Source organism: Helianthus annuus, chromosome 17 (genome assembly GCF_002127325.2).
Source record: "Helianthus annuus cultivar XRQ/B chromosome 17, HanXRQr2.0-SUNRISE, whole genome shotgun sequence".
Taxonomy (NCBI): domain Eukaryota; kingdom Viridiplantae; phylum Streptophyta; class Magnoliopsida; order Asterales; family Asteraceae; genus Helianthus; species Helianthus annuus.
The window spans coordinates 47,862,104-47,888,424 of NC_035449.2; the positions used below are offsets into that span (position 1 = coordinate 47,862,104).

General features: G+C 36.2%; 2 protein-coding genes and 1 non-coding gene across 3 annotated transcripts; 1 reads left to right on the forward strand and 2 right to left on the reverse strand.

Moving 5' to 3' along the window:
- Positions 1–11,259: 11,259 nt before the first annotated feature.
- On the forward strand, positions 11,260–11,331 carry TRNAQ-CUG. Its single transcript has one exon. It is a non-coding gene; the product is annotated as a tRNA-Gln (tRNA).
- Positions 11,332–12,491: 1,160 nt separating this feature from the next.
- LOC110921646 (F-box/LRR-repeat protein fbxl-1) lies at positions 12,492–13,901 on the reverse strand. Its single transcript, XM_022165994.2, has one exon. It carries the CDS (start codon positions 13,899–13,901, stop codon positions 12,492–12,494), a length of 1,410 nt encoding a protein of 469 aa, XP_022021686.2.
- A 2,982-nt stretch (positions 13,902–16,883) lies between these two features.
- Positions 16,884–21,148, reverse strand: LOC110922948 (glycosylphosphatidylinositol anchor attachment 1 protein). The gene is made up of 6 exons (XM_022167142.2): positions 20,958–21,148; positions 20,734–20,825; positions 19,920–20,019; positions 19,014–19,818; positions 18,345–18,478; positions 16,884–17,789 (listed from the first exon to the last, which is right to left on the reverse strand). The coding sequence occupies exons 1-6, from the start codon at positions 21,050–21,052 to the stop codon at positions 17,003–17,005; spliced, it is 2,013 nt and encodes a 670-aa protein (XP_022022834.1). The 5' UTR covers positions 21,053–21,148; the 3' UTR covers positions 16,884–17,002.
- Between the last annotated feature and the right edge of the window lie 5,173 nt (positions 21,149–26,321).

Genomic DNA, 26,321 nt, shown 5'->3' on the forward strand with positions numbered 1-26,321 from the left:
AGCTTCAAGGAGCAAGCTACTTTTCCAAGATTGATCTGAGGTCAGGCTATCACCAATTAAAGGTAAAGGATGAAGATGTACACAAGATTGCATTTAGGACTCTTTATGGTCATTACGAGTTCCTAGTGATGCCTTTTGGGCTCACTAATGCACCTGCCGCATTCATGGACCTCATGAATCGCGTTTGCAAGCCTTATTTGGATAAATTTGTCATCGTCTTCATCGATGACATCCTCATATACTCAAAGAGCCAAGCTGACCACGAGAAGCACCTCCGTTGCATTCTGAAACTGCTTCATCAAGAAAATCTCTATGCCAAATTTTCTAAGTGTGAGTTCTGGCTTCGTGAAGTTCAATTCCTTGGACATGTTGTTAGTGAGCGTGGTATCCAAGTAGATCCCGCTAAGATTGAAGCTATCATGAACTGGCAAGAGCCAAAGACGCCTACGGAGATTCGCAGTTTCTTAGGACTAGCAGGATACTACAGGCGATTCATCGAAAACTTCTCAAGAATTGCAGCACCCCTGACTCTTCTCACTCGCAAGAATAACAAGTTCAATTGGGGGCCTAAGCAGCAAGAATCCTTCGATATTTTGAAGCAGAAGCTGAGCAACGCTCCAGTGCTGACGTTACCTGAAGGAATCGAGGAGTTTGTAGTGTATTGTGATGCATCACACACCGGGATGGGGTGTGTGCTTATGCAAAAAGGCAAGGTCATTGCCTATGCTTCACGCCAGTTAAAGGTGCACGAGAAGAACTACACCACCCATGACTTGGAGCTGGGTGCCGTTGTATTCGCACTAAAACTGTGGAGGCATTATCTGTATGGAACTAAGTGTGTGATCTATTCTGATCACAAAAGCCTCCAACATCTGTTCAATCAGAAGGATTTAAACATGAGGCAGCGACGTTGGATGGAAACTTTGAATGATTATGACTGTGAAATAAGATACCATCCAGGCAAGGCCAATGTAGTCGCAGATGCCTTGAGTAGAAAGGAAAGAGTGAAGCCAATAAGAATCAATGCCAAGAGCATTGAGATCAAGAACAATTTGAATGAAAGGTTGTTAGCTGCACAAAAGGAAACTGTGTTGGAAGCTAACTATCCTAAAGAAAAGCTAGGAGTAACTGAAGAACAGTTATCCTGTGGCAAGGACGGAATCCTGAGATTAAATGGAAGAATATGGGTTCCTGTTTATGGAGGACTTCGGGATGTCATCCTTCAGTAAGCCCACAGTTCCAAATATTCCGTTCATCCTGGAGCTGATAAGATGTACAAGGATTTGAAGGCAAACTATTGGTGGATAGGCTTAAAGAAGTCTATAGCTGCTTACGTAGCTAAATGTCTGACGTGTGCTCAAGTCAAAGTTGAACATCAGAAGCCGTCAGGTTTGCTACAACAGCCTGAAATTCCCACTTGGAAATGGGAAATGGTGACGATGGATTTCATCACCAAGCTGCCAAAGACAAAGAAAGGAAATGATACTATATGGGTGATAGTAGATAGACTGACTAAGTCAGCACATTTCCTACCCATTAAGGAAACTTACAGTTCCGACATGTTAGCCCAATTATACGTTGATAAGATTGTGTCTCTGCATGGAGTACCAGTGGCTATTATCTCTGATAGGGATACCAGATACACGTCGCACTTTTGGAAAAGTTTCTAACAGTCTTTGGACACGTGCTTAAACTTCAGTACGGCTTACCATCCTCAGACAGATGGGCAGAGTGAGCGTACCATTCAGACTTTGGAAGACATGCTTCGTGCATGTGTAATTGATTTAGGTGGTAGTTGGGATAAGCATCTACCCTTGGTTGAGTTCTCCTATAATAATAGCTATCATACCAGCATTCAGGCTGCGCCTTTTGAGGCATTATATGGTAGAAAATGCAGAACGCCTATTTGTTGAGCAGAAGTAGGAGAAGCTCAATTATCAGGTCCTGACCTAGTCTTTGAAATGACGGACAAGATTGTCCAAATTCGTGACTGCCTGAAAGCTGCCAGGGATAGGCAGAAAAGCTATGCTGATAAAAGGCGAAAACCTCTCAAGTTTGAGGTTGGTGATAAAGTTCTGCTTAAAGTATCACCCTGGAATGGGGTGATGCGATTCGGTAAGAAAGGTAAGTTGAGCCCAAGGTACATAGGACCATTCGAGGTCATCGAATGTGTTGGATCAGTGGCTTATAAGTTGAACTTACCAGAAGAGCTCAGTGGTATTCACAATGTATTCCACATCTGCAACCTGAAGAAATGTCTAGCTGATGAATCGCTAGTCATACCACACACGGATGTGCACATAGATGAGAGCTTGAAGTTTGTGAAAAAACCTTTGTCGATTGAGGATCGACAGGTTAAGAAGCTTCGAAGGAAGCATGTGCCTATTGTCAAGGTAAAATGGGATGCCCGCAGAGGTCCCGAATATACGTGGGAGTTAGAGTCCACCATGAAGGAGAAATACCCTCATTTGTTCTAGCAAATCTCGAGGTCGAGATTTCTTTTAAGGGGTGAGGATGTAACACCTCGAAAATTCATGTCCAATAATGTATTGACACGTGTCGTAAGCTTTAAACGTGTGAAAGAATACTTTAGAGGGGCTAAAGTTGTCAAACAAGGAAACTATGTGAATATAAGGGTCCGAAGTGTCAATAATGGATAAATATATTTTAAAATAGCCCTACAAGATGTTTATACCTTCAAACGAATAAATCATGGATCATACGGAGCTAAATATGAAAGAAAGTGAGAGATTACAAACTACAGGGGCTAAATGTGTCAACATGTTTAAAGTATACCTCTGAGTGACCTTTTGGCAAACCCGAAGCTTTGTAACGATAAATTATGCTCACTAGATTGCGTGATAAAAATTTCGTAAAGTCTCGTTAACGTATGAGAAAGTTATGATGAAATTCGTACACGAGGGGTTAAAAGCGTCAATGATAAATTCTAAGGTCTTATGGTTTGTATAAGTCAAAAGACCCTTAAAAGTAAGGTTAGAGGGCCAAAAGTGCAAGAAAAACACTTAAAACCACGTAACAAAGGACCAGGGACTGAAATGTAATTGTTTAAACTTGTTTGGCTGGTTCAGGCAGGCTAGGCGGCCCGCGTAAGAAACCCTTAAGGGTTTACACGGGCCGCGAGAGAGACACGGCGACAGAAAACCTGCAGGTGCCAGTTGCAGGTCTGTAACCGACTTAAAATGGTTGTTTTCTTATACGAGAAGCCTCTCCAATGGTTTAATATGCAATAGGGGCACTTGTCTTGATCTGGAAACATTTGTAGACCTCTTTGGCATGATCTTAGATGATCAAATTCAATATATAAGGAGCTTGAGGTTGTAACAACTTTGTTCATTCAATTGCAAAGTTCACAACACCTCTGGAGCTCTCTGGTCATCAAGCAAGCTTCCTAGTGGTCCCTAGTCGTAATTAGGACTCTTGTAAGTGTCCTTAACCCTTCCTAATTCAGTTTAGCTTAGTTAATTAGCTAAAAGTCAAACCGTCGTAATTAAGGTTTGACTTCAAGATTACTCATAATTTATTCAGTCAATTCTCGAATTAAAAATACTTATGAGTGGGTAATTATGTGGGCAATAAACCCTTAAAAGGGTACTCTCTGATTCCCACTCTAACTATGTCAATTGTCGGGTCAAAGCTTACTTTAAAAAGTCAACTGAATACTTATTTTCAAATTAATGCATAATTAGCAATGTAGGATCCATGCAACTTGTTTTATCATTAATACAACTTGGTAAATAATGTAAGAACATGTCTAAACATGTTCACCCCGACAATTTTCAGTTTAGGCTCGGTTTGGAACCGAAAGTCGTATAGTTTGACTTATACTTTGACTTTCAGTTCTGACCCGTTTAAGCCAAGTTTAGGATTGCCTTAGAGCTTCTTTTGGACCTACTTTCATGTTAGTATAACCCTTGTGATTATACAACTTGGTTCATTAGACATCTAATTCTTATACATGTTTCCGTTAATCGCTTATATGTTGACCATTATGCCCAAATGGCCTTAAACTATAATTTTTAAAAATGTAAAAGAGTAGACACCTTAGTTACTGATTTATAAACTTGTACTTAAAATTTTACATCAGTTTGAGGTCTAGATTTAGAGTTATGCTCATTAGCGTAATTAGAAGCATTCTTAGTAATTAATTGGCGTAATTAGCATATAGCCTATCTAAACCCAAATTTTAATATCAAACTTTTCATCTACTGATATAAAATAATATTTTGGGATTTATAGAGATTTTTAATTATTTTTAGGCTGAGCATAACTTAGAGTTCTAAACTTAATTCGATTATTGCCGGTTTTGCCCTTTTGGGCTATAAAATGAGTTTTATAAGTCCTTTTGACCTCAAACCTTTTTCTACTGATTTATTATGTTAAATAAATTATTTTGAGCCTTCTGGAATATTAAAAGTATCAGCTTTCTATACAAAACCCGGAAATGACTCTAAATCGTCTTTTTAAGCATTTTTACGACTTAGCATGTATCAAAACTAGTTTATATATATAAGGGTTGATACCCACTGATGTATTCAGTAAATTTTTATATTATAACAGTAAACAAAAGTTTTAAACTCAGATTTCCAGTTTTGACGTTTTAGGCCTATGTGAAATTACCAAAATGTCCCTATGGTGCATAATATGGTTATAACTAATGAATTTCACATATATATGATACCCTACTGTTATAACTTATTAAATTAAGTATAATTACTAAATAAATCAGACCTGTAACTCAGTTTACAATTAAACTCTTTTATACCCTTTAAAATGACCAAAATGCCCTTATGAGGCATAGTTTGTGTTTAAAATCATTTTGGGCATAATAGGAGATATCATACTGATATCACAACATATTTAGTGCATATTAACTCAGGGAACTTGTATATGATTCATATGGTTACTTGTTACGCACTCTCCGCGTTCGGATCGGCTTATGTAACTAGTTTACACATTTTAGCCGAAACGGGTCAAACCGTATCTTTATTGTCTCAAAATCCAGAATGTGTTTAAGTTACCCATATTAAACAAGCATGCAAGCTTGTCGGGTCAAAACCACATTCTAAACCGGTCTTCGCCTTCCATGCGATTGAACCGTATTTATTCTTTAAAACTAACCGGTCTAAGCTTAGGCTAAATTAAAGAACCGTTGTGCATAAATATTAAGGTATAACCGCCAGTTTCGGGGGAAACTGTTGCGGGACTGTACCATGTGGTGTGTCTATTGATCTTTAACCCTGTGTAAACCCGGGCTACTGGACGCATAAGAAACATGTAAATCTTTTACAAGTTTATATTCAAATAATTATCCCAAGTTATAAAATTCTTTTGTGCCTTGTGTATTTAAATCAATTTTAAAACCTTTTCAAAATGAGTCAGTTAAATTGTATTTACCAGTGTAAACTGACATATTTTCCCAAAAAGATTAAGTGCAGGTACTACGCGTAATAGGCTGGCCTCTCCTTAGCATCACTTAGAGTCTCGCAAGCTTGGATGCAAATAAGTCAGTTGAACATGTTTCCTTTTTCTTTTGATCCGCCTGTGGATCTGTTTCAACTACTTTGTGATACTCAATATTACAATTTTATTTGGTTGAAATAAATCTATCTTTTTGCTTCCGCTGTGCATTTTAAATTTGTGTTGTTTGACTACGATGATATCAACTACGTCACGATATTCCCCACCGGGCCCACCGGTGACACGTGGAAAATAGGGGTGTGACATAAACTAATCACATTTTTGGTGGATAAACAAGTGTAGAAACACTTGTATGGCAAGAAAATTTCATGAAGAAATATTTTTAGAAAATAAGATTGGAAGTTGTAAACACACAAACTCTTTAAAAATATAGTTTTTAAAGAACTAATCACATTTTAAAAGATAACAAGACTTACTAAGTATGCTAGTAAGTTACTACATACTTTTATAAATTTTCAAGTTCATGAGTTTATCGTTTATGCTTGTTTTTGGCAACTTTGGTAGAGGTTGTATATTGTTGATTGAGAATTGTTTGAATGAATTTTTGAAAAGAAAAAGATATGCTAGTAAGCATGGACACCTCCATTTACAAAGGAAACTCTGGCGAAATTTTTCTAAAATTCCAACACTTAGAAAATATTTTTCTAGCAAGTGTTTACAAACATATTTTAACCTTGTTTTCAAAATAAACTTCGCCATGATTTTTATTACTAAAATACCAAGTGCCGGAGGTTGATTTTCGTAAATAAAATTTGATAAATATATATTTAGAATATATATTTTATACTAAAACTCTTGTGTGATTATTTGTTTATTTTGTGAACTAGTTATATTATTTTTAGGATAAAATAACGTAACTTATGAATACCATGAAATTACGACTCCAAAATAATACCAAAACTCTCACGAAATAAATATTTAAGTTACGCAATTGTTATTGCAATACGAAACGCTAAAACGTAACTTATGTGATATTTCAGAAAATACTCTTACACGTACATTTTTGGTAAAATATTATTTTGGAAATTTATGAAGTAAAATATAATATTTTTTTTTGGAAAAATATATATATTTTGAATTAAGATGTTTTAGACAAGTAATTTAAATATATTTTTTTAAGTGGGACTTAAAATATATTTTTCGGAATTACAAATTTACATGTATAAATACCCTCATCCTTGGGAAGGAAATACACATGTAAAATACTTGAGAAGTGTGGATACGAAATAGTTGTCTAACTATTATTCCTAAAAACAAAATTTAAGTTAAAATAATTATTAATATTTTAACAAAAAGTCACAAACTTGGTATAATAGTAAAGTAACGCAACTCAAAACATTAAACCCTAAACCAAGGCACGGCCCGTTCGTCTAATAGACATTAGTACGTTGTAGGTCGTCGGGTAGCTGATCAAGTTTGAGATTGACGTTACGATACATGAGACGCACTTCAGTGAGTTCATGTCCCCTTTTTCTCTTAACTGTTTTCAGTTTTATACTTCGGGGGTGAAATACATGCTACAATTATTACAGACATTTATTTACATGGTATGGTTAGCTTAGGGAGGGTTTTTACTACGCGATCATGTGAGTGGTGGGCACGAAACTTAAGGCCATTAATCCTCATTGTAGGACCAAGGGACATGAGTTATAGATCTATTTGGGTGTAGCGAGTCCACACCCGTGAGGCCGGAGCGGCCCATAGTGGTGACTATGTCTTCATACCGGAGACAAATTTGCTAGGTTTGAGTCTTCCTGCACCAGTTCACACATACCATTGGCTTTGCAACCCATTGGTGATCAGTTTTTCCTTAATTGCTACATACCAGGGATTTTCATACTTACAGACATATTTTTAAAGGTTTTACACACTTACATACACATGAACTCGCTCAACTTTTGTTGATTTTTCAAATTACATGTATTTCAGAAAATTAGTGGATCTGGCGGAGTAGGCGTTGTGTCAAGGCTGCGTAGTAAATAAAGATGTCATCCGAGTCGTCGAGTTTAGGAGGTGGATCCCTTTCCTGGACGGGATACACAATTCTAAACTTGGGTTTTTATTTACGTGCTTTTGTTGAGTCATTGTGAACTCTGTTAATCATGTCATGGTTGTAACTTACTTTATATGTCAACATTTTCAAACAATGTCGTTGTGGTATTTTTAACTTAATGAATGGATGAACATCTTGTGTTTTATCATATAACATTGTTATGATTGTTGCTATGGTATTAAGAAGTCACACCAAAATAATCCACGCTTCCGCAAAAGCCAGGGTGTGACAACGGATGGGTATACGGTTCATTTTCGATAGATTTGTGGGATGTTTGGGTCAAGCGGTCAAAGCTAGTCAACTGTCGATCATGGATCAGATTAATGGCAATCAACGGGTCGGACCTGGGTGGCACGAGTATTGGGAAGATTTAGTCGAGTCTCACGAGTAGGTATTAGAACACGTTTGATTATTTTCTATATTTCTATTATGTGTTGTAATTGTAATAATAAGATGTGAAACGAGCTCTAGCGAACCCGACCCAGCTAACCATTATGGTTGAAATGTAAACATATTGTAGAATATATTTTTATATATAAACTTGACCGAGACATTTAATGTAACTTTCGGGCACTTGCTTAATGAGATTTTGACGACAACTTGTGTTGTCGGGTTGTTACAAACGCATAGGAAACTCTGCCCGATTTTTGTAAGAATCTATAATATAACTTATGTGTTCTAAAAACAAACAAAAACATGTCAGGATTCAAATAAATTTTGTAAAGATAAATATAAAGTATATATTTATTTTGGATGACGGCTACGATGCACAAAACAAGTTTCTAATATTAATTTTGGCATTCAATCTTATCGTGGACGTCTTATGAAAAAAAAATAATCAACTATATTTGTTTCGAATGTCTAAACGGGATGCAGAACATAACAAATGTTTATATTAAGCGAACATAAGCATTCGAAACATTTTAGTATCAAATGGACAACTGAAAATAAATATGTGTATATATTTATTTATGACAAATATTAAACAACATACGAGTATATCCTTTGGAAGATCACTCGACAATGTGTATTCACATTAAAGTTACGAATATATATTTTGGTATATATATACATATATATGTATCCATGCATACTAAATTAATATTGTTGTATTATTATATGTATATTTTTATACACGTCTATGAGAGTATCTTAACTTACTCGTGGTAACGAGTACACCACTGGGTCATAGGCTTAGTGTATCGATAGAGCTCGATCACACGTAAAACAACTTTAGTATTGGTTACTTACGATGTGTTTCAATTCGTCTTGGTGAATATTTGCATGATGTGTTAGTTTGTGTCTCTAACACACAACACTCTTGGATATAACACGCACCCTAAGGTGAGTTCACAACACACTTATTTTCCTGGTTTGGGAAAATACATATGGTACCCTTGGCTTGGGGCTACACGTGCGTTCCTGGACTGGAACCACTTAACATACTATCGGAGGTGGAGTAGTACATATTCCCGGGTATTGGGAACCACATTATCCCTAGATTGGGACCACTTTATATTCCTAGACTGGAATACTACTATCCCTGGATTGAGACCACTTTATATTCCTGGATTGTAATACTACTATCCCTAGTGTAACGCCTCGCTTTTTTCGTAACTTTCCTTGTTTAGAAAGCTTGTAATGTATTTTCTATTTTCGGAAGCTTGTTTCTCTTGTAATCGTATTTCGTTTCGAATCGTTGTAAACTCGAGGCTTTGATCATAATGAATTTTGAATAAACAAGCGGTCCAAAGAAACGAAAGATTTAAAAAAAATAAACCATTCTATTTTTTTTTTCGGAAAAATGAAGCATCTTTTGCAAACTTTTTATTACAACGTTTTTTTTTTTCAAATCTTACATTTCTTTTATTTTTTATACACGTCGTTTTGTAAAATTTTAAAAAAATGAATGACCTAAAAAGTGAGTTGTTTATTTTTTTTTTCAAAAATAAATGATTTTAAAAAAAATGGTATAAAATGAAGTGCTTAAAAAAACTTTAAAAGACAAACGACTTTAGAAATAACGATTTTAAAAACGATAGATGGTTTAAACAAAATGTAAAAAAAAAATTATTTTTTAAAACGACTTTCATAAAAACAAACAATTAATGAAAATACATATTAATCTGTATATTTAAAACGTATTTTGTTAAATAATGATCGTGAAAATAACGAAATAATTAAAAAAAACTTGAGTAATTACATTAATAATCTCTTAAATATTAAAAGAAGTGCATAATAACCTAATTACTCTTACACTTAACTGCAAATAAGTAACAAAGTTAGTGTTAGGGGCCAAAACCATTATAAAATGCAATCTGAGGGTCTGATATTTTAAAAGATTTCTTTTAGACTGAAATGGTTAAACTGACTAAACCACTACTCTTCACTTTAAAACATATCCAAACATGTCAAATCATATTTACACCCATATTTTTCAAACACACATTTTCTCAAAAGTTTATTTTCGAACACCATTAAACCACCCGTAGTGGGCTGTGATCCGGCGTTTTCTCCCCTCAAACACGCCCCAAAACGCCCTCCCCCACCCCCTCCGGCGTGTTTTCGCAAAAAAAAACCCATCGGCGTGTTTTGAATAACGTTAAAATGGTATTATACGAAGGTTTTTGGCCAATGGCATTTTTTGAAGGTTTTTTTTATTTAATTATATTTATACCCCTTTTTAACATAATGCCCCATAAGTCCATAACCCACATCCCCACTACACCTCTTTTAACATACTGCCCCACAAATGCTCTTTTGCTGACTGGATCGCCACATGACGTAAAACACCCTAGGATGAGGGCATTTTTTTTTTGAACGGCTAACTGCTTTTCACGTGTAAACCCACCCTTTCGGAGCTATGTCCAAAGGCCGACTACTCGACCACCGCTAGAAAGCGTAGCACACCCCTGATGCGCGGAAACCCCGTGGAATAGGTAAAACCGCGCCCCCCCTTGGACTCGAACCCGGGTAAAACCCCGGGCCAAGCCTTCACCGAGATGTCCAAATACCCAGTCTCAGCCAGGGATCGAACCGGTGCCTCCAAAGAAGACAGCGGGCTTCCCCACCAACTGAGCTGGGATAAGTGGACCTAGGATGAGGGCATTATCTTCCCCTTCCACTAGACATGTTTTTACAACATATTCAAACATGTCAAATCAGATTTAATAAGATGCGTGTGTATATGGGCCGGTATTAATAGTATGTATAATATTCTTACAAAAATTAATGAATTTTGAAATTGGTTATAAATATTCAAAAGAGCATGGAATTTGTAACCTTGAAAAATAAAACTTGATATGATCATTCCGAACCAAAACGCAACCAAATACTATTGAAAATGCTTGAACTGATACTTTAGGTGAGCTCGAGTTCGACTTGCTGGTTTATGCACTACCAGTCTCCCGCAAAATAAGATCAATTTACTTCGATCAATGTTTATTGTTTAGACTTTAGCAATGAATTTTTCTAATCAATGCAATAATATTTCAGGTGTTTGCGAATTGTATGTGATAAATGGGACTTGTAAGAGAAATTTGGTATGTAAAATTTCTAAAGATTACCCGTGTTTTACATCTAGTCTAAAATAATAAGTGACTTAAAAAAGTGGTATGCATAATAATTAAGATTTGTGACTAATAATTTAGGAACTTTTTCACTTTTCAGGTTGATTTAAAATTACACGTACAGCAGATTGCCAACAAGGTCCCATGGTCTAGTGGTTAGGACATTGGACTCTGAATCCAGTAACCCGAGTTCAAGTCTCGGTGGGACCTTCCTTTTGCCAAAAATAACTTTTTGTTTTTTGTTCTCAAAAGCTGTATGTAGGAATAATGATATCTTCAATAATCACAACCTTTGATATAATATGTAACCGTAGTATTATTAATCAAGGAAAATGTGTATATCAAATTCAATATCTAATAGCGGGTAATATTTGTTGCACAGAGCGAATGCAACCTAGAATAGATAAGCAAAGATCATTAAATAAATTTTTGAGAAATAAAAAAAGTTAAGATCTAGTCCAACGAGTAACTACTAGTTAAAACCGAAATGGTTTGTCCTGAGATGTTGGTCCAGTGGTCAAAAGGCGATGGTTTACGGATTCCGTCTGGTTCCCGCGCATCAGGGGCACGCAGTGGCGGATCCAGCCAGTTTTTTCACCGGGTTCCTTTTTCCAAATCATACAAGGTTTACACTACAAAAAAAACGTTTTTTTTTTCCCAAATCATACAAGGTTTACACTACAAAAAAACATTTTTTTTCCAAATCGACTGGGTTCCTGGGAACCCGTAAATAGCCTCTAAATTCGCCCCTGGGGGCACGGGCACGGTCTCATGACAGTCAAGGAGTCGACCTTGTACATAGCCCCGAGCAGGGTGGGTTTACACATGAGATTCTTTGCCGTTCAAAGAAAACGGAAATGGTTTAAAAAGACATAACCATACCAATTAGGTGAACGGTTCCATTGTTCGTCTCACAGAAGGTATATATTTAAAGACTAGAGTCATTGATAATGCACTCTTATTGGAGCAAAATATAGAGAATTCCAAGTGTGTTTGTATGTAAACAAACAAATATACCCAATATAATCCCACTGTATATATAGTTATTTACTGAGACCCTCAGCTCCAAGAACTGTGTCTGTATGTAAATTCGAATTCAACATTAGATCAGATTATGCAAATGTAACATCGTCCATTCACCAAAAAGTTGTAAAAGACTACATTCATTCATGCAACAGATGCAGGGATTATTATCTTTGCCTAACACTATACAAATGAAACTAATGATCAAGAATATTCCATATGAATAACATAACACAAATATGCATTCTTATTTTCATCATGAATATATAAATACAACAAACACACAATGAAACAAACCATATACAATTTCATCCAATCTGTAAAGAGTACCTGTTCTTGATCAGGATTCAGGATTGAACCTCAATAAACTTACTGGCCATCCATCTTCTTGAAGCTTCCGATAACTTACGATCTTCAACCTGTACATTTCTCAACTCCGGAGAATTCAGAATTACAAACTCAACGCCTTCCACCCAAATTCCATTGCAGTAAAGCAAATCAACACTCTTCAAATGCTTACAGTTCTTACACAACGAAATCAATGATATATCAGTTAACCTACTGCAACCTCGAATATTCAGTTTCCGTAACTCACGATACGAACTGATCATCGATGCAAACTCTTTATCAATCAGCATATGATTATAAGACAGATCCAGAGTTTTAACATTCCGTAAACTCTGAGCTAATTCCACAAGGAATCCGGTTTCTCGTTTAATAACATCACAGTTAGTTAAAGCTAGTTCTTCAAGGCTATCACTCAAACCTAACCCTAGGGTTTTCAATCCTTCACCTGTAACCATAGCACAACTCTGCAACCGAAGAACACGTAATCGATCGAATTTCGCACCTATTTCGATCAAATGACTGTCGTCTAAATCCAGAGGCAATCGTAAGTCAAGTTTTTGTAAATTACAATTCGTTTCACGGATGAAATGAAGCAAACTCTCTCTGTTACCGCCATCGTAAATTAACAAAGACGATAACGAGTTTGAACAATTCTCAGCTAAATTAAGCAAAACTAAAGCAACAATTGACCTGCAAATCTTCAATTCAAGCTCGTGAAGGTTCGTCAATCGTGTTATGAAGCGCGAAAACGGCTGATTACCGCCGATGCCATTACAGTTCTCGAAAACGAGCTTCGTTAGGGTTTCGAAACTGCAATTTCTCCATAGCCAGTTCAGAGCGTAATCATCCGCTCGTATTCCGATCAAACTGATCGATTGTAACTGCAAATCAGTAGTACTGTTGGAGGTGATGTGATCAGAGACGGTTTCCGTTGAGCCGTTTCCAATAACGGTTAACGTTAGGATTTTGAGACAGTTGAAAGCGGTTAAGAAGTGAAGAGAGAGAATCGGTCTGGATAGGATAACTGAAAGAGAAGAGAGAGAAGGACATGAGGTAGAGAGAGAAAGTAACGGAAACAAAGAGACAGGACCGGTGGAGAGAGAGAGGCGCGTGAGGTTACGGCAGGCGGTGGAGATGGAGATAAGGAGGCGGTCGGAGAACACGGTGGTTGTTCCAGTGGTGGTGGTGGTGGAGAGGGAGAGAGAAGAAAGGTAAGTGTGATCGGAAAGGAAGGATGTGAGGGATGAGAGAGAGAGGTGGTTAGGTGAGAGACGGAGGGTGAGGGAAGAGAGAGATGAACGGAGGAGGTGGCGCCACCGTTTGGATACTAATGAGACGGCGGAAGACGACGGAGGAGGGAGGCGTTGGAAGATTTCTTGTAGGAGCTCATCGCAGAGGATTATGTCCATCATTATTATCGTTGAGAAATGATGATGATTGAATGAATGAATGAATATATTTGTTAGAAATTTAAGAGGTGTGATTTTGTGTGTGGTTACCTACTATGGGTTTTGGTAGCGGGAAGTTTATACGTTCACGCGAATTACAAGTGCATTGTACGACACGCGCTTATCTTGGTTTAGTAAAAGCAACTGAAGAATAGTCTTTCATTAAAGTTACAAAATGGTCCTTCGCCTGTTTTCGCTCTTCAACATGGGTTTAAATTTAGAATGAAGGAGTTCAGTTTAGTTTCGGGTCGAATTTTATAAACACATTTGTTAAACAGACGTTTATTTTTATAGGGAAAATTTTTATAGAGCCCCTGGCTGGGGTGCAGCTCGGAAAATTTTTTTTCTGATTAAATTGCTGTAATAAAAATGCATCAGAAAAATTAATTTTCTAGAAATTGGCTCATTTCGAAGACAGTAATTCGTAGACAATTCAGACAGTTCACAGTCACAGACAATTTTATGTGTCCATTGCGTTTTAGAAACAAGAGAGTTTTATGTGTTTTCTGGCTATTGCGTTTTAGAAAAAAAAACACATTTTTAAGTGTTTTAGTCATTGCGTTATAGGTAAAACACATTTTTGAAGTGTTTTTAGTCATTGCGTTTTAGGTAAAACGCATTTTTTAGGTGTTTTTAGTCCATTGCGTTTTAGAATGAGTCATTTTTAAATGTTTTCTAGCCATTGCGTTTTACACATAAGACATTTGTATGTGTTTTTGGTGCATTGCGTTTTAGGCAAAACACTTTTTTATGTGTTTTCAGTCCATTGCGTTTTAGAAAACAGACATTTTAAGTGTTTCTGGCCAGTGCGTTTTACAAATAAGTCATTTCTTTGTGTTTTTTGTGTATTGCGTTTTAGAAAAATGTCATTTTTAGGTTTTTTTTATTGCAATTTACGCAACTGGTGGTTTTTCTATTGCGTTTTACGCAACTGGGTTTTAATTTTTTTTTTTTTTGAAAATATAGCAATAGTATACTCGTTTTAAAGATAAAAAACACTCGTTTTTTGGTGCAATTTTTATAAAAAAATAATGTCGTATGAAAGAGTTATTAACGTTTAAAAAATGGGGGGGGGGGGGAATAGGGGAATTGGAGGAGAGATAAACTATTGGCTTGGATTGACTAGAATGCCCCTAAACAAACTCACGCTCCTCTTTTCTTCCCTTCAAATTCCATCATTTAATCTTAGCCCTTGATTAACTAAATGGATGGTCAAGATCACTTTCTATCCTTCCTAGCCAAATAAACTTCATATTGTATCTCCACCCTATTTTTATAACCTTTTAAGGCAAGGCTATTAATATTATGTGTTTTTATCGCATATTAACAAGAATATATCCAACTCTTTCACTGGAAAAAGTGGCAATAAGTCGATAACCTTGTAATTAAAGAGATATGGTACCCGACTCAATAATGCAAGTCGGTGCAACCCACGATAGGTTGTGTGGAGCTTACTCATGGTACTTCACCTACATGGCAAGTTGTGTAGGATGCATGTTGATTGACCACCAATCGTACACTTAGTTGTCGCTATCAATATGGTTATTCCATATTGAGGCACAACCACATGTAACAATATCAGGTACACGCAAGTGACAACATGTTATTTAATTTACTTTCACAACTCTCTCTCTCTCTCTCTTACATGCTTATATACTAGTTAAACTTCGATACTGTGGAGGAATGACCCGGCTCGGGTAAACCGCCATTAAATGCAAGGTATTAATAGAATATTATCAATATATTCTCATGCAAATAGAAGATTTGCATGATCTCCGAGAAAGTAGGAATTGTTGTACAATCGACTCTCCGACTTAAGGGGAAACCCTAGTTCACCAAAGAGTATAAATAGAAGATACATCTTAAGGTAAGATCATCACAATTCTCTCTCAAATACATTCACTCTCATAAATGAATACTTATTCTCACGGCGGAGGGTGGTTACAGGGATAATCCAATTCATGTAACAAGTCCTAACGGTGTTTTACTTTGCAGATCAGAGTTCAGGCCATTCTTAATCGGATCACCCAGCCTAAGGTGGTATCTCTGGTAATGTTTCTACAAATACTATTTCTCACTATGGATGGTGGTCATAAGGAGAATTACCTCATTTTGAGGCTAATGTGACTGTTTCGCATGATTGATCATCCTATTTAAACCAAAAGTGTTTACTCAGATATGATAGGTGGTAGGAGTTTGCTCATATAGTAATAAACTCTTAGGTAAATTAAAAAATTATTAGTGATCGATCATCCTATTAGCTTAATTTGCTCATATATGATAAGGTGACAGGAGTTTGCTCATATAATAACAATGTGTGTTTTATTTTTCATGCCTACAATACATTTCATGATTTCATTGTGTTTTAAATTATTACTTTTGTGCTTTTCTATGTAATACCATGCCAAAAGAATGTAAAACACCATACTTAAAACTTAAAACACAATGCCTACAAACTCTATACAAGCTCATACTTGGGGGAAGTCCATGGGCTCTTGCCAATTAAGCTTGACTCGTTTCAAATTTTTAACGAGTCGGTCAAGCAGAGGAGGAAAGGCAAACATTGAACAAATCTTAAAAATAAAAACCCTTTGATGTAATAAACGATGAAGGCCAGCACACAGGTTGAACGACGGTCTCATTACAGGCCGGAGATGTGACTCTTTGTCTTTTTAGATAGAAATAATCACAAATAAAAATATTTTACATGTAATCTATATTTAAAATATTCAATCATTGCCAAACAAAGCAGATGCACCTATTGTTCTCAAGTTCTTTCATGATTTTGTTATTGACCATAGGCAAAACTACAAAATGACAATCCATAAACAGAATTCTACACCCCAAAGATATATTATTTCCCCTTAACTTGATTTTATAAAAAAAAAAACTATAAACAATTGATCTTTATGAGCATCATTATTAACCACAGATATAATTATATGAAAAAGAAACCTAGCCAACCAAATATAATATGACAAATCATACAAAGATTAATGAACTCTCACCTTCTTTGATTGAAATGGATGGAGATATACCCTACACCAAGATTTATATGAAATCTAACAAGGATGTAACAAAATGTAAATACACAAAACCCAGCAAGGAAGATGAACCATGCCTATATAGATATAAGTGGCACTATTCCATGCCCATAAAGACTCCATCCAGTACCAAAACTCAACTAAACTAGACCCGTTTTGAAATCCGAATGCACTTTTCACCACCAAAAATACCGCACCAGGAAACCCGAGAGCTACCAAAACCAAATTTAAAGCAGAGTGGGGTTTACCTGCTAACCGCCATGGTTTAATCATCAAGCACAATGGAACCAATAGTAACGCACCAATTTCAGCGGTTGCAAAGTTTATAACCGACATCAGACACAGCCCGATAAATGCAGTGGATACTGTCACTGATTTCAGAACAGCCCATTGAGTGGAACGGGCCCCCAATAATGAGCCCAAAACAGTTAAGATGAAAAGTGAGAGGAAAGCCCAGATAAGAAGGCGATATGTCGGTTGAGAATTTGGTATTTGATATATGAAATAAGGAAGTAATGAGACTATGGCTCCCCATAAATGAATGAGACATATGGTTTTCGTTGGGTGAAGCCAACGCCAAGATTTAAATGGTTTACTATTTTTTTCTGACTTGTGGATTGATTTACCGGCATCAGAAAATAAAGCAGCAGCAAGAACAGGAAGCGGGGCAACTAGCAGTAAGAATGCAATCATGTAGACTCCAACGGATATAAATTTGTTTGATGATGTTAATAAGTACAAGAAAAAGGATTGGTGAAATTTCTCTAGGAGGTTATTTATTGACCGTAAAACTGTTTCAATTAACCTGCATTTAGATAATAAACTAGAAATTAGAGTTGTAAAGTTTCAAGGGTAAATTACACTTTTCGTCCTTTATGTTTATACCGGATTGCAACGGATAGCCTTTAACTTCAATAATTACAGTCACAATCTTTTATTTGCAAAACCTGTTACACTCTACGTCCTTTAGTAATAACCAGGTTAAAATTTCCAGTTAAGTTTATTCACTTAAGGGTATTTTAGTAAATTCATGTTTTTATTTAAATGGCGGTAGGATGTGGTGGTTAGGGTTAGGAAATTGGGGAAGATGAAGTGTATATGTATTTTTTTTGTTTTATTTATTAAACATTTAAATAAAAACATGAATTGACTAAAATACCCTTAAGTGAATAAACTTAACTGGAAATTTTAACCTGGTTATTACTAAAGGACGTAGAGTGTAACAGGTTTTGCAAATAAAGGATTGTGCCTGTAATTATTGAAGTTAAACGCTATCCGTTGCAATCCGGTATAAACATAAAGGACGAAAAGTGTAATTTACCCAAGTTTCAATGATATCTTCAATAACAGGTTAACATACCTGCCACCTTGCAACAAAAGCTCATCTTGTCCGCCTTTATTAGTAGAAGATCGGTTGGTTGTAATCTCAATAGTAATTGCGTCAATTTGATAATCACGGAAAGCGCCATGGGAACCTGTGGGGACGCCTAACGCCTGGAACGATAAACAGAGAATTAAGCTGATCAAACATAACTATTTATTTACATAAGAGTAAAATGCCAATTTCGTCCCTGAGGTTTGGTCAGTTTTGCGACTTTCGTCAAAGGTTTGTTTTTCAGCATTTGGATCCAAAAGGTTTAAAATCTTGCCATTTTCATCTGGCTCGTTAACTCCTTCCATTTTTCTCCGTTAAGTCAGGGGTATTTCCGTCTTTTTTGTTAACTTAAAGGACAAGTCGGTCTTTTTCACACATCTCCAGCGAGTTTACATAAAGTGATAAAGACCGAATTGCCCTTTAGGTTAACAAAAAAGACGGAAATACCTCTGAATTAACGGAGAAAATGGATGGAGTTAACGAGCTGGATGAAAATGGCAAGATTTTAAACCTTTTGGATCCAGATGCGGAAAATCAAACCTATGGACGAAAGTCGCAAAACCGGCCAAACCTCAAGGATGAAAATGGCATTTTACTCTTTACATAAATATTCAATTAGTCTTCTTTCTTTTCTTAATTTGGAAAATAACTAACCTGGTGATAGAGTGAACTAACTAGCGTAGCACTACCTTCAACATAATCCTTCACCGGGATACCAAACTTCCATTGAGGATTCAACCTTCTAACAACATTCCCGATTCTCTCAAACACGTGACCAATGAACTTCAGACATCTGGAATCAAGCAAAGACACAAGTTTCTCCACATGTACACTAAGACCCTCTCCATGAACCGCCATATAGCTCACAATATTTATAAGGTCAAGATTCGGCATTTGACCGTTAGACGCCTCAGCATAAATGTTTATTGCATCTTTCTCGCCTTCTTCACCTCTATTTGCAACTTTAATTACAAGGGCAGCTGCCATTGTTCCAGCACGTCTAAAAGTATCATATACATCTGTCTCAATTGATTCATGTAAACCATTAGATGAAGGAGTATGGTATTCTCTTAACCAAGCTGCAACCGAGTTATATTCTCCGTATCGCGAGTCTGCAGCTATCCATATAATATCTTTTGCTAGCCAATTAACTTGAGCTAATAACGAAAACGCAGAGTATGCAATTCCTAAAGATAGAGCTTCATTTTGAGTCAGATTTACAGAGTTGTAAGGAGTCACGAGTACAATAGCTTCTTTCCCATCGCCATGTTGAGCCCTAACGATTCCAATGGTATTGGTAGCGTATGATTCACAAGTCATGTTCGAATTGTCCGCTTCTGCGTTAGGACTCGTAAAGAAGCGAAGAGGGTGGAATTTGTTTGATTGAGTTTGGAACTTATGATAACTGACTTCTCCGCGTAAGTTTGCCATATGCAGTGCTATCAGTCTTGGAATTTCTCTGTGTTTAAAGACAACAAAAGCAAAGTATGTAACTAGTCAAAGTCAATATGGAAATGGAAGGATGTATGTGTCTCTGTGAGGATTCGATGATTCACGTACATGACAGTGTTTTGAGACTTCAATTTCAGGCTAGTTAGCTCATTGACAAATATGTTTGCCCTAGAAACATCCTTATCAGATATCATAGGATTCGCTGAATCTGTGAGATTTTGATATGATCATTTAAATACAGCAGAAAATATGCATCTGGATATAACAACTTTGCTAAATTTATGAATATTTGACAACCGGTAGCTAGTAAAATAACCACACAAACAAGGGCCATAAACGGAAATTCTTGTTCATGCTCGTTCATTAAGGAATTGAACTGGTTCGCAAAACACATACCATTGTAAAAATTGAAAAAAACAACATTCTTAATCCCAAACATTAGACATAATAACCTTGTTAAGCCCTTGATATTATAACCATAAACATAATTATCCCAAATCAAATGCACAAGTTAGACATAATAAGCATAAACGTAATCATCCCAAAAAAATGTTTCAAAGATCTAAGTTTCGTTTCATAAACTAAACTTAACAAAACAAACGACCATAAACGGATGTAAACGAACATATTAACAAATGTTCACGAACACAATTGAAGGAACAAGACCTTTGTTTGTGTTTGTTCATTTAAGTAATTGAACTAAATTCCTTGTTCATGTTCGTTCATTTAACTAATCGAACAAAATTCCTTGTTCATGTTCGTTATGTACTAAACTAACGAACGTAAACAAACTTCCCACGGTTCGCTGAACGTTCGGTTCATTTACAGCCGCTAAACAAACCAAAACAGATGTTCACACAGAACCTTGCCGAATTTAATGAAACAATCGCTGAAATCTATGAGCAAAACATGATGAAATTACCAGGCAATAGTGCATTTTCCGAAACGTAGGTTTTCTTCGCAATAACAGGAAACAGTAGGAGAGCCAAAACTCCAGCTGTACAACAAACAACACTACATACACAACAAAAAGGATCAAAATATCTCTCTCAATCCTCAATTCGTTATATAATGCTTCTAAACCTACATATATGTACAAAAGCTTATAGTATTTTCGAACAAGAATGAAACGAGGTTAAAATGTACCTAACTGATAAGCTGTGAGCAATGATGAAGATACCGATACGAATAATCGGTCGATGTTTCGGCTTCTCTTCATCTTTTTCCGGCGTTGTAGCCATTGATGATCTCGAGTGATCGCCGATGAGTCCTTTTCGGTTGCTTCGATCTGTAAGAAGTTACAACTCGTTTGGATGCTTGAGCTGATGTCAAATTACGAGAGTATCCTTTACTAGATTGGATGTCAAAATTGTGCCTCTAGACAATGTTGTAGAAATCGGCCTAGGCGGCGATTAATCGGCGCCTAGGCGCTAGTCGGTAGGTTACTGTCTAAATTTAAGCTAGTCGGTCAAAAAAATCGGTTATGGTCAAAATCCATCAAAGTCGGTAAAAGTCGAACAAAATCGGACTAATCGGGCCCATATTTTTTTACCCAAAAAACCCAATTTTTGAAACCTCGCCCATGGTTTAAAGCCCAAATTTTAGTTATAAACATATTTTAACATTTAAGTTTAGGTATTGGAACATTTAACCCCCTCTATCTTTCACTAGTTTACATATGGTTCCTAAAATTTTAAATTTATTAATAAAAAGTATAAAGTTATCTCCTAAACTTGTAAATTTATTAATAAAAAAGTATAAAGTTATCTATATATATATATAGAGTAGGGTTCCTGCGGAAAGTGTGTTTTTCCTAGAAAGTCTAGGAAGCAATAAGAACGCGACATGTGGCATTGAAGAATTTTAACTAAAAGGGCACTTGTGTAATTTGAATATTATTTTAATTATGGATTATTTTATTAGGATAACTAACTAACCAGAAAATTATGGAAACTAAATATTCCATTTAAATCAAATTGACAGTTTCAATTTAAATCATACAAGACGCTGTGTTTCTTGACAATGTGTTTTAACAGCAAGCAGATTTCTTGACGCTGTGTTTTAACAGCAAGCAGATTTCTTGACGTTGTGTTTTAACAGCAAGCAGATTGCTGGAGGATTCTTGACACTGTGTTTTAACAGCAAGCAGATTGCTGAAGGATTCTTGACACTGTGTTTTAACAGCAAGCAGATTTCTTGACATTGTGTTTTAACAACAAGCAGATTTTCTTGACACTGTGTTTTAACAGCAAGCAGATTTCTTGACATTGTGTTTTAACAGCAAGCAGATTGCTGGGGGATTCTTGACACTGTGTTTTAACAGCAAGCAGATTGCTGGAGGATTCTTGACACTGTGTTTTAACAACAAGCATATTTCTTGACATTGTGTTTTAACAGCAAGCAGATTGTTGGACACACTGTCAGTGTCTTCGTCTTCAACACAACCCAGTGTCTTCGTCTTCAACACACTGTCATCATCAACATTAAAATGGTAAAACACATAAACCTTAAAACACACTGCCATCATCAACATATTCAGATGTCATTTTAAAACACAATTACATCTGTAGGTACTGCCATCTAAACGTTTGTAGGTAACCCCAGTTACATCTAGAGCCCACTCTAAGATCTCAAGCATCGAGGTCCATTGACTAAAAATAAGAACCCGATTCAATGATAGATTAAAAAAAAAACTGAAACAAGTATGAAAAACAACAACCGATAGGGAAACATCACCTAGGGGTGAGCAAAAGGGAAAACCCGACCCGACCCGATCATTACCCGACCCGACCCGAGAACCGATCAAACATAAAATATAGAACCGATTCACTACCCTAAATATAGGGTCGGTTCCGGTCATAGGTCCAAATCGGGTTTCACCATGAAAAGAACCGAGAACCGACCCGACCCGACCCTATTTTATATGAAAAATTGGAACCGATTTAAATACATAGGTACTTGGGTTCGGGTCGGGTTGGGTATTTTTCGGTTCGGTTCTCGGTTATTTTCGGTCCGGACCTAAACTTGCTCACCCCTAACATCACCGGCCGACCAACGATTCCGACTACTGTTTGAACGGCAACCGTCCGCAACATCAACAACACTGATCAACTGTCCTGATGACGTCATGATCGGCTTATACCTCGAAGGAACCGATATATGACCAACCGGAGAAGAATATTTGCAGGAAATATGGCTGGTTCTTCTTTGGTTGCGGTTAGGGAGAGAGAGAGAAAGAGGGGAAATCCCATGATTTTAGGGATTGGTTATTTATATGGCAGTTTCTTGACTGATTTAAAACACTTCCAATTACCAAAATACCCTCACTATATTAAAAGTCTCTAATTATATAACTCAGATATTATGAAAATGTCATCCATTTGATCTAAGCCATTAAAAACACCAATCGGATGGCCCAGATCGCTTCCTATACTTTATAGGAAAAACACACTTTCCGCAGAACTCCTACTCTCTCTCTCTCTCTCTCTCTATATATATATATATATATATATATATATATATATATATATATATTTGTAAAATTATACTTAAAAAATCCAATCCGATTAATCCCTAGGCGGTACCTCACCGCCCGACTAGCGCCTGGCGCCTTCTACAACATTGCCTCTAGATATGACAAAGGGGTTGTTTGGCAACTTTTAGGGCATGTATCGCTAAGCTTTTTGAAACAGCTTATTGACTTATTGTTTTTTTTTAAGTCAGTATGAAGTGACTTATTGGATTTTTTCCCTCACATACAACCTCATTGCCAAACATCATTTTGGAGCTTGTGACTTTTCAAAAAACCAACAAGTTGTTTCAAAAGGCTTAGCCAAACATGCCTAAATGGTTAAGTGTTGCTGTCGTCGACCATGAAACACTAACCGCCACAGATCGGAATTGTGGTGATCTTAAATTGTCGGAAAAAGCCTACGTTGTCGCCGATCTGAACTCGGATTTGAGATTTCATTATAGCTGACTTTGGACCTTTGACCAACCCTTATCGCAATCGTTCATGGGTTGTTTTGGGACCAACCATTGTCGCCAAACACGTGATTGGAGATGTGATGGTGATGCTAGGCTGGTGGTGGTATTGTGGTAACGGATGGTGGGGCAAGATGTAGGTGGTGGTGGTTCAGAGGTAGAGAGACCGTACCCTTTGAACTAGGGGAAATTACCAAAATGTTGTTTGACCAAACGATTTACCCAAATGTCACCCTCATGCGTCCTTAGAATGACGCCTCAAGCATGGGATGTGTTGATATGCCAACTATTGCGTCTGTTAAGGTGGTGCTGACACGTGACAAGAATCATGGATTGAGTCGACGGCTGACACATCAAAGGCAAAAATGTGGCTGATGCGTCGGGCTGACTCCTCCTAGCGGCTTGACTAACTCTTCAAATTTTTTTTCTTTTCCACATTTCTTTTATTTTTTTAAATTTAAATATCTTATTATTTTGTCTAGTCTATAAATACGCAACCTTGTTGTTTGATTCTTAAAAAAAAATGGTTTTCCAATGATGACTTGAGATGCATCAGCTTATTTTTATTAATTTTTTAAAGCTAATCACAGAATTAAAAAGTTAATATCAAAAGTTAAACTTTCCAATGTTATCCTTGCTTATTTCAGTGAATCTCGAGGACGATATTTAAAACAATGTGGGGAGGATGTAACAACTCCCAAAATACTAGGGCTGACATAACGGGTTAACCCAATCTGTTAAAACACGAACACGATAAGACACGAACCCGAAACACGTAAACACGAACACGACACGAAATCTTATTGTGTCAGATTTTTGAAACACGAACACGAACCTGTTAATAAACAGGTTACACGAAACACCCTGTTAAGATACGAAAAAAATTACCAACGTATCATACGATCCGTTTAAGACACGAACACAACCTGTTCAAGACACGAGCACGACCGAATTGTGGAAGTTGTGAACTAGATTGGGAATGGTGGTGTTTGTGGGAGAGATCTAAAAATTAGGGTTTGGATTGTTGAAATAGAACCGCGTGTGTTTGTGTATAATTCATCCCAGGTCTCACAAGTCACAACTGATGACCCTATGTCCAAACCAACATATAATAATTTTTTACTTTTTAAGAGTAAACTGCCAAAATGGTCCATAAGGTTTGGTCATTTTTGTCACTTTAGTCCAAAATTCAAACATCTTGAATTTGGGTCCTTGTGGTTTAAATTTTGTTGCCATTTTCATCCAAAAGCAAAATCTGTTCAGATTTTTCAGTTAACATCCAATTTTTTTCTTTTTTTCCTCCCTTTTAACGAAGGGCAAAATGGTCAAATTTTTTAATTTGTTATACTAAAACGTTAAAAGACCATTTTGCCCTTCATTAAAAAGGAGGAAAAAGACAGAAAAATTAGATGTTAACTGAAAAACCCGACCAAAATTTGATTTTGGATGAAAATGGTAACAAAATTGAAACCACAGGGACCCATATTCAAAAGGTTTGAGTTTTAGACTAAAGTGGCAAAAGTGACCAAACCTCAGGGACTATTTTAGCAGTTTACTCAATTTTTAATTATTAACATGTACTTAACTGGTCTTAACAGGTTAACGGGTTTTAACCTGTTTAGACATGAAACTTGTTATGGTCTTATCGTGTCGACCTGTTTTAGACACGATACCTGTTAAGGTAAAACACGAAACATGATAACTTCGTGTAGGTTTGTGTCATGTTATCGTGTTCGTGTCAGAATTGCCAGCCCTAGTTTTGGGAGCGCGTTCGACATTCTCGCCCTTCTTACGATGCAGGGGTGTAAAACCGTGCTACCAACATGGGGGGGGGTGGCGTAAAACCATGCTAAGTAGCTACCGAATAACCAAACCAGGAAAGATAAAACGTAAAATAAAAACACAAATTTCTAATTCCAAGTGACTCACGTGACGTAAAATGTAGACAAAGTCGAATTTATACCGACACGCATTAAAAAGTCGATGGGGTAAAAAAAACGAGAGACCAAATGTGATCACCAATTCTAAATAGCAACAAAACAATTATGAATTCCAAAAAAAACCTAAAACAAAAAAAAAAAAACTAATAAAAAGTTAACCTATTTAACTTTTGTGGGAAATTATAAAAAAAACTATGCTTTATTACAAAAATGGTAAACCCTAAAGTTATTACAAAACAAAATAAAACAAAAAAGGAATAAAAAACAAATAGAATTAATATAAATATATATATATATAGATAATTATATAACTTATTTACTGAAAAAAGAAGCTTAATGACTAGAATAAAAAAATATTTTTAATTTTTTTTCTGAAATAAAAATAATATTAAGCCTTCTTTTTAATTTTAATGTTTATTTTTTTATAATTTTCGATTAATAAAACAAGCTTAATAATTATACTATACAAATTATATTATATTATATATTATATATATATTAAAAAACAAACCTTATGAATAATAATTTCAACCACATCACCAGCTGTTTTTATTGTATATATATACATGTTTTCCTAATCTCTGAT

Coding starts and splice junctions, on each gene's coding strand:
- LOC110921646 (XM_022165994.2), bottom strand. CDS start 13,901: ATGGACATAATCCTCTGCGATGAGCTCCTACAAGAAATCTTCCAACGC.
- LOC110922948 (XM_022167142.2), bottom strand. CDS start 21,052: ATGGCTACAACGCCGGAAAAAGATGAAGAGAAGCCGAAACATCGACCG. Junction 20,020..20,733: donor GGAAAATGCACTATTGCCTG/GTAATTTCATCA, acceptor AAAATCTCACAG/ATTCAGCGAATCCTATGATA. Junction 17,790..18,344: donor CTTTTGTTGCAAGGTGGCAG/GTATGTTAACCT, acceptor ATCTAAATGCAG/GTTAATTGAAACAGTTTTAC.